The following is a 10,852-nucleotide window of genomic DNA, read 5'->3' on the forward strand; positions in this document are numbered from 1 at the left end:
GAGACTACAGCACTTCATTTCTACATCTGTGGCTGATAAAGCTGGTAATACCATAGAAAAGGAAGCAGTTAAAGAAGTGGACAAAAAAAAAAAGCAGGGGGTAAAGAAGAGGAAAGGAAGCAGCAGGAAATGCATAAGCAACCTGATTTTTAAAGAGATACTTCAGCTGCTACCTCCATAACCAATAAACTAAGTAAGCTAATACTGAACTTGAGTTCTTGAAACATCTGGTTAATGGAAGGTTGCAGTTGCTGTTGTTTAGCACCTCATATTGCACGAACACCAGTGCAGAGCACTGCAGGGGCATCAGATGAAAGGGTATTGCTTATGCATTTAATACACAAAGGATTTCAGCAGTATAATGCAGTGAGAAATGAAGTTGTTTTTCATTGAACCTTATCTCACTATCCTAAACAAAAACAAAACAAAAACAAAAGAGCTTTGTGCTTACACTGTAAAATTTCAATTTTTTTTAGCACCCTAAATATTGTAAACCTGTTTTTGTCTTCTCCAGCCTTGTGTTTGCAACTCCTCTGTGTTGTGCACTGTTTCCTCAAAAAAGGTACGTATTCCTGTTACGTTATTCTTTCTTTAATGTGACATTCAACACATGCAAGATACTGCAAAGAGACACAAGTCGTTGTTGCCTCCCAGAGCATACAGTCTCAATATTCATATAGTATGATAAACATGAGAATATTCAGAAAAGTAGCAATGAGTAACATTGTTATTAATGCAGTCTCCATGCCCTGTTAATGTCCATTGAGGTTATGGCTTCATTAAGAATGGTCAGATCCCACTTCATTTCTAGCTAGAAACTGGTTATAGAGAACAGCACTTGACTGGGTGTGCTTAGTTGCAACTTAAGGGATTTTTTTCCCCATCAGTACAAACTCCTCAGTCTGAAAACCTGTCAAAAAAAACCTCACAGCTGAGATAAGAATAAAATCTGGCTGAGTTACCTCCAACTGAAGTTAACTCAAATTGCAGTACGTTGTAGAAACAGGGTCTTATATATTCAACTCACTTATTGCTCATCATTATTTAGTGATTGTCAGAACTACAAGTTGACAAGCTGCCAAATGTAGCTTAAAAGATGCAAGCTGGAGCTGAATTGGTTAAAATAAGAAGCAACTGAAGTAGCTTTTGACTTCCAAAAAAACAAAACACCTAATTCTCACCTGATTTAATTGAATAGCACAAAGCAGTTTTGGCTGTTTTCACGCCTGGCATAGAAAAGGATTGTGCTAAAATGTACCCAGAGACAGCTAGCAAACCAGCTAGCACCAAACTCAGAGCACCCCTCTACCACAGTAGCTCGATTCTAACTGGTGCTCTCAACTTCACAGAAAGATTAGATCTCAAACTGCTTTAGAAAATTGCAGCTGTTTATGTGATCTGGCAGCTGAATTCACTTTTGTGTGTGATGACTCAGAAATAAACATTAACAAAATAAAATCAGACAGTAGAACAGGCAGAAGACATTGATTATGAAGAACACCCTAAGGAAGAGAAGCTTCTAATGACAGAACAACCTCAAGCAACTCCTTAGCTTCCTACCTTCATGATAGTAGGAGCTCAGCTGTTCCTTTAAGGCATGGAACATCTCTAACACTTTTTAAATGGGGGATTCCTTTGCTTATCTGTGGAGCATGATTCCTTTATGAGGAGTTCTCAATTCTTCTTTATAAACTTTCAGAACCCAGGAATTTTCAAGAGATGCAGTCTTATTTTAGAATCAAGTGCTTGTTGTATATAACCATTTTACTTGTTTCTTTTGCTCAGTTCTATGTCTGTAACACGCTTGGAGCCAGACTTACAAGCAAAGATCCAGGAGAACAGCCCTGAACTAGAACGTGTATACTTTAATAAAGGATTATAATTGAAGGAAGGGAGAATATCTTACAAGGAGATCTTGTGAACTTATTTTTATGTGCCAACACAGTTGAAGAGAACTCATTTTAACTGGTCCTTCTGTTAAACCACGCTCTGCTCATCTGCACTGTTTGGTATTTAAAAATCTTTCCTTGCTGTAGTGTTTAAATTACAGAAGGTCATTTTGTCCACTTTGGTATCAATTAAAACTTTTAACCATACATATGCAGAAATGTTTACATAAGCTCTCAAGCAGCTACAATAATAAACAAGCACACAAAGAAGAAGAGAAGCTATGATACTGGATGTGCCACCTGTTCCAGTAATGGGGAGGCAGGGATGCCTTTCCAAGAAGTCATAGAGCAACTGAGCGGAGTTGCCAGCCCCTGGTAGCAGCAGGACGGGGAGCTGAACGTGTCAGAAGGTTGTGCAGGAAGGGCTTTTTGCCAGGAGGTTGGGTGGGTTGTAGGTTTTCCCTGTTGGCACAGAACCGTTTCTTTAGAGTAGACATGGGAGGAGCCTGGAGCTTCTGTACAGTGTGATACTGTTCAGCAATGCAAGCTGCTTTCTTCCGCAGATCCAGTTTCACCAGCATCATGTTGTTCTGCAGTTCTGCCAGAGTTTGGTCCTGAAAAATGGAAAGCAGTATGTGTAGAAATGCACTAATGCAACTCCTTGGTTATTATAAATTGAAGATGCTGCTGAACTTCACTAACCAGCATGCTAAGTAAGGCCATACAGAAAAAGCTCCTGTCACCGCTATAGCAGTTCAGTAACAAAAGGGAAACAGTTATGCTAAGGAAAAAACAGAATCCATCCTGCTGTAAGCATGCTGCCATAGCAACTGTGATGGAGCACAGTGGATGAAGGAATGAGAACTCTGAATTCTGCTTTAAGTGCAAGCTGTCAGGTGGCTGAACAGTAACGGTTGGGTCTCCTTTGGAGAGTTCAGTATGCAGAATGACTCAGACACTGAGAAGATTTAGCAGTATAGCTCCCTTGAAGTAACAGGTATTTACATGTCTAGAGAATAAGACATTTATAGACCTAGATCCTTGTAGCTGCAACTATCTGCTGCTTATGTCAAAGTACATAAATACCCCACTGCAACAAAAGACAACACATTACCTGTCTAGCCAGGATGTCATCACACGTACAAAGGGCTTCTCGAAGTTTCCCTGCACCTGTACTGTGGCAGCATGCCCTCTCTGCAGACTGAAGAGATTCCCCAAGTTTTTGTAATTCTGAGCGCAGCAATCTCACATTCTGCAGGAGAGATTTAAAGCAAGCTGTTGTATTAACACTGTTCTAGAAACAAGGCTGCTCTGAGACAATCCAGACATGCAGCACTGAGGGAGATCTAAGTGAGGTACAGTGGGATCAGTAACACCAGCATCCTCCACATCTGTGCTCAAGATTTGCTTTCAGAATGCTGTCAACCATTTAAAGACTTGAAAATAGCAGCTCCAAATACATTTTAACTGGCAAGCCTTTTGCTATGCAAGTTTCTAACAGAGATAGAGTTACCTTCTGTCCATCCTCCAGTTTCTTGTCTACATCCACAGTAATGGGTTTGGCAGAGGGAGGTGGCTCCAGTAATCTCTGGTACTTGCGCAACTCTAAGAAGACAGAAATGAGTGAGGAGGAGCTCGTTCACAGAGCATTAGGTTTTTCTTAAAGTCTGGACCGCTCTTGAGACAGATAAACTGAGAAGAGCTCAGGCTTCCAGGCTTCCGGTTTAAACACATGAACTTTAGATTTTGAACTCGGAGATAAGCCTGCCTTACCTGATGATGTTGTATTCAACTCCATTTGACACTGCTCCAGTTTGGCCTTAGTATCTGTCAGCTCCTGCTGCAGAGAACACGAGGCAGCCACTCGCTTTGATCGACGCAAGCCTTGCTCTGAGTCCCTTTGCTTAGCATCCAGTTTTTGTTTTGCCTCTTGCAGAGCAGCTTGGAGCTCTTCAATCTTCTCATCACGCTCCTTGAAGCAAGTTCATTCAAAAATTAAACAGCTTTCTCAATACAGCCTTTGTTACCTCAGATTTTCAGGGCCTTTTTTCCCCACAAGACACTCTCCATCATACATTTCACACATTGGATACAGCATTTAATGCACTTTAACTGAAGATATGAAACCACTTCTTGAGAACCTAAACTATTTTTCCAGCCTCTCTACAACACATGTTAATTTGCATCTTCAGAGAGGGCCACTCTCATATGATGAGAACTACAGACAGGCCTGCACCCTTCACAACTACAGGTAAGAAGCAAAATTCAGAGCACTAACATTAATTTGAAGATTGCAAGACAAGCCACTAGCAAAAATAATAAAGGGACAAAGGTTTATGTTGGACTAATAAAGGAATAAAAATCATCACACATTAATTCCCAGATTAAGGGTTGAAAAAATCTGGAAGTCCAACTAACCACAGAATAGTCAAGAAATGAGAATTAACAAGAATTGTGGATGAAGTTATCATGTATTAACACAGCACAAAAAACACCCAAAATATTTATTTTCAGTCTGTGTAACATCGTCTTCCTGGACTTAAGTACTCCCAAGTCCCTGCCACCTTCCTGATGTCATTCCATCCCTCTGAACAAACCTGGATTTCTTCCTGGTAATAGTCAGTCAGTGACTCCTTCAGGTTATTCAGTTTATCTTCATACAGTTCCTCCAGCAGTTCCTTCTGGGCATCAATGTGTTGGCTACAATGAGAACAAACAACTGTCTGCATCTGGGTCTGATAGTCCTTGGCACCACAGCACACCCTGAACACAGGGAGATCGATCAGCCTCAGCTGTACCTCCACCACTGCTCCTTCTGCTGCATGCCCTCCAGCATCTCATTGCAGATCTCTGTACGGAGGCGTATTTCTAGCTGTAGCTTCTCCTGCCTCTCTTGCACCAGCAGTTCTCGCGCAGCTTCCACTGCACGCAACAAGTCCTGGAAGACACAAACTCCCTTGCTCACACTGCATAGCAGAATTAAGACCTAGAGAACACAAACTAGCTGATCCTGTATCTGTAAAGCTGGGGTAATCTAGGTTTAGGATGTTTTTCCAAGTGACTGCAACAAAGTTGGTAGGTTTGTTCCCAATTCCCTCCCCGTGAGATGGTTTAAACACCACTCTATCTGAAGCTATCTCCATAAGCAGCTTGCTATACTGCACTGACCAAGGCTGCACATGCATTTGCTACACTGATACATTACAACTCAGATCTCTGTATTTCTTCCACCCCACTCTTTCAGCTATTCCAGCTGCCCACTTTGAGTATCCAGAAAGTCTGATTATTTTTCATCAGTTTAGCCAACTGTTTTACTAATTCTCTGATCAAGATTTCCCTTATAGAGGAGAGATTACAGATCTGCACCTGAGCTCTTACTGTCCTTGTTCCACAAATGGACAAATGCTTTTAAGCATGTGCTTCAGATTTTGAATGACTGTGGATGGAATATCTTCCATAGATTCTCAATTTACAGTGGTTCTAGGATCATGTCTTTGAGGTTTTCTGTCATCTTTTGCACCGAGTTCCAGGAGTCACCTTCCAGATTAACATTTAGTCATCTTCTTGCTTTTCTATCAATAAAAGTTTAAAATAAATCACAACCCACCTCTCTCTCATAAACAGAGACATCCACTTCATCTTCACTGTCTTCTGTTTTCACTTCTTCCTTCTCTGTAGCCTCTGAACCCTGGCTGGTTCGCCTGCTGTGCTCTTTGATAATTGATTGTATGGATGGAAGTCCCAGCTTTGTGGGAGGGGCCTGAACAAGCTGAAGGGGAAAAAACTATCATTACTGGTCCACAAAGCCTGGAGGCTACATAGCCTTTAAACACAGCGCTTCTCTGTATGCTGTCAAACTTCTGACTTCAGTAGAGTTTGAAATTACTGTGGAGTTAACAATCCACTGCATAACACAGGGAAGGAGTGCCTGCCCTCTGGTAGGAAAGGACCCATTCCCATAGGAGGAGGCATCCTGAGCATGTCAGAGTGCTATTAAGTGTTACTTACCTGGCTGGCAATGGCTGAGAACTTGGCTACATACAGAGTTTCATCATATGTAGATGCACACTGATTAATGTTAACAATCATACAAGAGCGCCCACGTCCAGTGAAGAAACCCTGGAACACACGGGTTAGCTTGCTGTCCCGGAAGGGAACCACAATCTGCTTCAGTCTGTGGGGAGAGACAACAGTAAGTCCATGGGAAAAGACAGCCTCCCCACAGCCTCCCCTCTGAAGCTCCAGATACTCACTTGGATTGCTGCTTCTGACGGAGGGCAGTGATGCAGCGACCCAATGTATGGAGGGAAGTATTGATGTTGTTTGCTTCCTTCATTCGATCCCCACGTTTCTGGTCTTTGCAGCGCTCGGATCCCGCAAGGTCACACAGGGATAGCCTGAAAAAATGGAGATGTTATCATCTGACCCACCGCATTCGTGCTGTTCTCACCAGGTTTAAATTCAGACACCTCGCAATCACTTTCCCCTGCTCACTCTCCCAGCTTCCTCAGGAAGACAAAGAAAGCTCCTTTGGGATAAATTAGGCAGGTCTTTCTGTCTAGCAGCAGCCCAAGTGTAAGGATTAAACGAGATAAGAACAACATGAGCTTGGTGACACATTCAAAGATCCTCAAGACCACTTCCCAGGCGCTGGGCCAACTCATGTCCAGATAACTACGCCTAAAAAACAGGCAGCAGCCTCAGTTAAATCAGCCCTGCTGCAAGGGCAGTTACCTCATGTTTACTTTTAAAGAGTTTTGCTGTACTCCTCAACGAAACTCTCCCCACTGTCAGTTCCAGGCCTGAAGAGTGGAAACATTCACTCCTTTTAAGTGCTTCCCACAAGATCTTCCTTAAGATACTTCCCAGATCCACAGTAACAGTTTAAAAAAGTCCAGAGAATACCCACAAATCCTAGAAAGCATGGAACTTACTCACTGATTTTGGGAACAATTTCACTGCCACCTCCTTGCAAATGCAGAATCCGAATGGAGAAGATACTGTGACTGTAAAAGAAGCATGCAGGCATTTAAAAAGAAAAAAATGAAATGTAACATTTAAAAGCTTCTCAGAACTGTGTATCTAAGAAATGCTCCCTCCCCTCCCGCTCCAGACCTGCGACTGGAATTCTCGTTCATGTGGGTGCTGGCAAAACTCTGGTTTTTCCGACCCAGTTTCAGGAGCTTCCAGGCCTCATCAGCATCACAGACATTGATCCAGTTTAGATCTGGAAAAGCAGGCATGCATTGGGCACGGCAGTTAAAAAACCATAGCATTTCCCTGACCTTAGTAAGCTTCACATCCTCTTTATCCAGGCATCAGAAACTTCTGAAGGGCCAGAGGACATTGTGCTTCCCAGCACATCACTACTAAGCCACCCACTCTGTCCTCAAGTCTCCCTCAGGTGTGATCCACCTGGAGGCCCACTATGAACATCTTTTAGGTAATACCTTTCACATAGGGGTTGCCAGTCTGGTCTTCGCAGAGCCGCAGCGTCTGCCTCTTGCGGTTCTGGCCAGGGAGGGCTGGTTCTAACAAGTCATAGATTAACTCATTGTAAATCTCAAAGAAGGAGACCCAGATGGAGAACTGCACATCTCCTGTGCTGCTGAGTGAAATACGATCCAAGTCAGCCCAACGAGGGCCCAGTTCTGGGGAGGGGAAAAAAGAAGAAATCATGACTGCAGTCTTCCAAAGGTCAGATCTGAGTTGTTCAGGAAAAAACTGAAGTGTCCTTCTTCAGTAAGAGCACCATCCCAGACACAAGCTATTCTACATACCCCCTGCTGTTTGGACATAGGCCTGGACCTACGCCCAATCACACAGTATCAAATTCCCTATAACAGCATCTTTCTGCACAAGGACTTCCTATGTACTTGGTCTCAACTCAAGAAGCACAAGACATTTCAGAAAAAGTCTGACATGTTTTAAGCCTTGTTACTCCCTGCTTCTGGATACCTACTCAGCTAGTAGTTCCTCCATTTGACAATCTGGGTACAAGTGGTCAGTGTGATATCTCAGTGCAGCCCCTTGCTTTCCAGCAACCCCTCACTGCATGGCAGTCACCTGCTCAATAACCATATGTTCAGATTTTGATGAGACAAGGGTACAGAGTTCTTCAGCTGAGAGGCTGTAATGATATGATGGGAGGGAAAGTACCACAATAATAGCAGGGTAGCAAAGTCTTCAGCTGCTACAAATGAGAACAAGCCCAAATACAGCAGCCACAGATGCAGAAATGAAGAAGAGCTGCCTGCCTTTGGAAGGCCTCAGGTAGGCAGGGATCTCCAGCAAGAGATGCCCTCACCTCCACTGCCAACCCTTAAATGAGGTCTGGGAAAGGGTCTGTCCTGGCTCCGTCCCTTTCTGTCACTCAGGCACATTGGGCTCCCCTGGGCTGGCCCTGCCTTCCCACCAGGTGCTCAATCACTGCTTCAGGCCGTGACTCAGCAAATCTGCTACAGGAGCCATCATCTTTCAAAGGGAAAAATCGAGACTGTAACACCTTGGCTTCTTTACTGAACAGCACAGCATCTAGATAGCTATTGCCCTTTCTTCCTCTGTTCCTCCAATAAGCAGGAGGTACAAGTTAGGTTTCCAGTCATACCTTCTGTCTGGCTGATGTCTGAATGGCTGGTAAATTGGCTGGATGATGAGAGGCCAGCAACTCCACTGTCAAAGCTGCCACTGATGGCGCCCTGAAGCTGAGATTCAGCACTGCAACTCCTTTTCAGTGGTGTTAACAGCTCCTCCTAAAAAGGAAACAAAAAAAGCCATGACCAGGTGGTCTGACATTATTCACTCCCTAGTAAGCCTCCTGGAAGCAAAATACTTACTTCCCACAGACCCCCCCGCAGCATGCTCTGTTTCTTGGTCTCTTCCTGCCGAACCTGCCTGCTGTCCAGCCAGATCACCTCATTGCACAGTGAAGGCTTCAGGTCCATGGCTTGGTACAGGCGGTCCCCCACACTATTGAAGATAACAGCTAAGGAACGAGGCAGAATTCCACCATCTTTGATGCTGCCTGAAGAAAGAACAGGAAGCTATGGATTCAACAGAAATGTAGAAGCACACATTCACGTGTCTGCTCCCATTCACATTCATACTCCCATTACCCTGAATGGTGTGAGTCTTCCCTGAATTGGTGTTGCCATAAGTGTAAACCAGCCAGTTCTGCCCATTCAGTACATCCTTTACCACCTGTTTCATTGTTTCATCAAAAAACAATTTCTGCCCCACATCTGGTCCAAAGATCTGCAACAAAAAAAAACACAGAAAATGGTCTCATGTAGATCTTTCCTACTTTTAGACTGCAGCTGATTTTTCAAACAATACTTCTTAGTCCTTAATGGAGCCCTCCATCCTCCACCACCACAAAAGTACCAGTAATTTCAGTCCAAGAGCCCTATAAAAACAGACTGCTCACTTGCTTAGTCCAGTAACATACAATATTACTACAGCCTTTAGCATGCTTAGATCTTTATTAACAAAATAAGAGTTTGGCATTTGCTACTGAAGCTTGCAGAATCTACTTCAAAATATGTATGTAAATAAGGAAAACATCAGAAATGAGTAGAGAATAGTACAAGAGAATACAGTTCACACAGAGTACTGGTATTACTAATAATAAGGCAGCTTTTTAAGTTGTATTACTGGCTTAAGCTCAAAGCCCTCTTAATTGGGTTAATTGTGGTTGTCTGTCCAGTTATGTACCTGAGTAAAAGAGAACCTATGTGCTGCTTGTCCCACTCCACGTTCTGTGCTCCGCATGGTGAAGGAGTCTTTGGGGGCTTTTAGAAGAAGAGTCTCTGAATTCTCAATGCAGACACAACCCTGAAAGAGAAAATCCCATCACTGCAGTGGCTTACAAGAGGTTATGACATAACAGCAAAGGGAAATTGGTTCTCCCAGTAAGAACACAGACAACTGCTTTATTAAGGATCTCACCTGGTCTTCCCCTTTTTCCAGCTCTATGGGTTTCAGGGGTCGAACTCTCAGATACACCTTCAGTTTTCCATTAACATCTTCAGCAATAGCCTGCAAAATTTGCACAAGTTAAACACAGCAGCCAGAGCAGCAATGCACAGCTACCTGCCAGGCCCAGAACACCAACAGGAATCAATGCTTGGAAGACACACAACTCCCTGAAGACTTGCTCAGTAATTAACAACCACTTCAGTGCTTCCAAGGTTCCCAAAAACACCAGAACATCTTTTCATACATTTCCACATACACCAGAACACTTCTTGGGTTTATGTAGTGAACCAGAACAAGAACCCAAAGCCGTGACACCAAACTCAGCCCCAGAACTGAGCACCACGTTAAGGAGCACCCATTAATTGTGCCCTTCATCAGTAGGCTGCTGGTAACAGGAGCTGCTCTGCCCAAAGCAGACTCTTCTTAAGAGTCCCTGCTGACAGTGGTGCAGGGCAACCATTTTGTGCTGCATGCAGGATGCAGCACTGCTCCAACCTCACCTGCTGGGAGCCCTCGAGATTGGGGGAGATAGCGGAGAACTCGGACAGGAGATCCTTGCGCACGTCAGCTCCAAACCCCGTCGCTGTGGATTCCAAAATGGGGGAGGCCGCAGCAGCACCATCATCATCAGAGAACAGCCCCGGGGAGGCGAGCGCTTGTTCCATGGCGTCCCACAGGGCTGCTGAGAAAAAAGCGGCACAGGGCGATGTCAGAGCAGCGGCCCAGCCGGCCCGCCCGCTTCCCACGAGCGCATACCCCCGTCCCGCATCACACACGCAGGCTTGCGGACGGATCCTCCACACACACCGACGCAGGCCGCTACACGGGGCTCCGCCACCCGCCGTTTCCCAGCCCTCGGTCGCACGAGAGACGCCGCTCACCGGACGAACGCCGCTCTCACCTCGCGGCCGCTGCTGTTGGGGTTTCAAACCTCGCCGCCCGCTCGCTCAGCCAATGGCAACCCGTGGCGGAGCGCTAACCAATCA

At 44.6% G+C, this 10,852-nt stretch overlaps 2 protein-coding genes across 11 annotated transcripts in view; one reads left to right on the plus strand and one right to left on the minus strand.

Moving 5' to 3' along the window:
* SFXN1 (sideroflexin 1) overlaps positions 1 to 1,887 on the plus strand; it is a 20,149-nt gene extending 18,262 nt beyond the window's left edge. For all 4 annotated transcript variants that reach the window (XM_048960157.1, XM_048960159.1, XM_048960158.1 and 1 more), the window contains 2 exons: positions 515 to 562; positions 1,786 to 1,887. In XM_048960157.1, coding sequence (XP_048816114.1) covers positions 515 to 562; positions 1,786 to 1,882 — 145 coding nt within the window. In that variant the 3' untranslated portion in view covers positions 1,883 to 1,887. The remainder of the gene's footprint in view (positions 1 to 514; positions 563 to 1,785) is intronic.
* KIF20A (kinesin family member 20A) lies at positions 576 to 10,834 on the minus strand. 7 transcript variants are annotated; one of them, XM_048960153.1, is made up of 19 exons: positions 10,748 to 10,834; positions 10,367 to 10,545; positions 9,837 to 9,926; positions 9,603 to 9,722; positions 9,005 to 9,143; positions 8,726 to 8,913; positions 8,497 to 8,641; positions 7,340 to 7,540; positions 7,005 to 7,116; positions 6,824 to 6,895; positions 6,143 to 6,286; positions 5,898 to 6,063; positions 5,497 to 5,658; positions 4,688 to 4,827; positions 4,487 to 4,589; positions 3,663 to 3,861; positions 3,403 to 3,494; positions 3,004 to 3,141; positions 576 to 2,503 (listed from the first exon to the last, which is right to left on the minus strand). In XM_048960153.1, the coding sequence occupies exons 2-19, from the start codon at positions 10,529 to 10,531 to the stop codon at positions 2,231 to 2,233; spliced, it is 2,649 nt and encodes an 882-aa protein (XP_048816110.1). In that variant the 5' UTR covers positions 10,532 to 10,545; positions 10,748 to 10,834; the 3' UTR covers positions 576 to 2,230. The 7 variants fall into 7 exon arrangements, with proteins under 7 accessions (XP_048816110.1, XP_048816106.1, XP_048816111.1 ...); XM_048960149.1 differs by having other exon boundaries at positions 10,367 to 10,548; positions 10,748 to 10,833; XM_048960154.1 differs by having other exon boundaries at positions 10,367 to 10,548; positions 10,768 to 10,788.
* Positions 10,835 to 10,852: the final 18 nt, after the last annotated feature.

The sequence above is a fragment of the Lagopus muta genome, chromosome 14, assembly GCF_023343835.1.
Source record: "Lagopus muta isolate bLagMut1 chromosome 14, bLagMut1 primary, whole genome shotgun sequence".
In the NCBI taxonomy this organism is placed as follows: domain Eukaryota; kingdom Metazoa; phylum Chordata; class Aves; order Galliformes; family Phasianidae; genus Lagopus; species Lagopus muta.

Coding starts and splice junctions, on each gene's coding strand:
- KIF20A (XM_048960153.1), bottom strand. CDS start 10,531: ATGGAACAAGCGCTCGCCTCCCCGGGGCTGTTCTCTGATGATGATGGT. Junction 9,927..10,366: donor ATCTCGAGGGCTCCCAGCAG/GTGAGGTTGGAG, acceptor CAAATTTTGCAG/GCTATTGCTGAAGATGTTAA. Junction 2,504..3,003: donor ATGACATCCTGGCTAGACAG/GTAATGTGTTGT, acceptor TCCATTTTTCAG/GACCAAACTCTGGCAGAACT.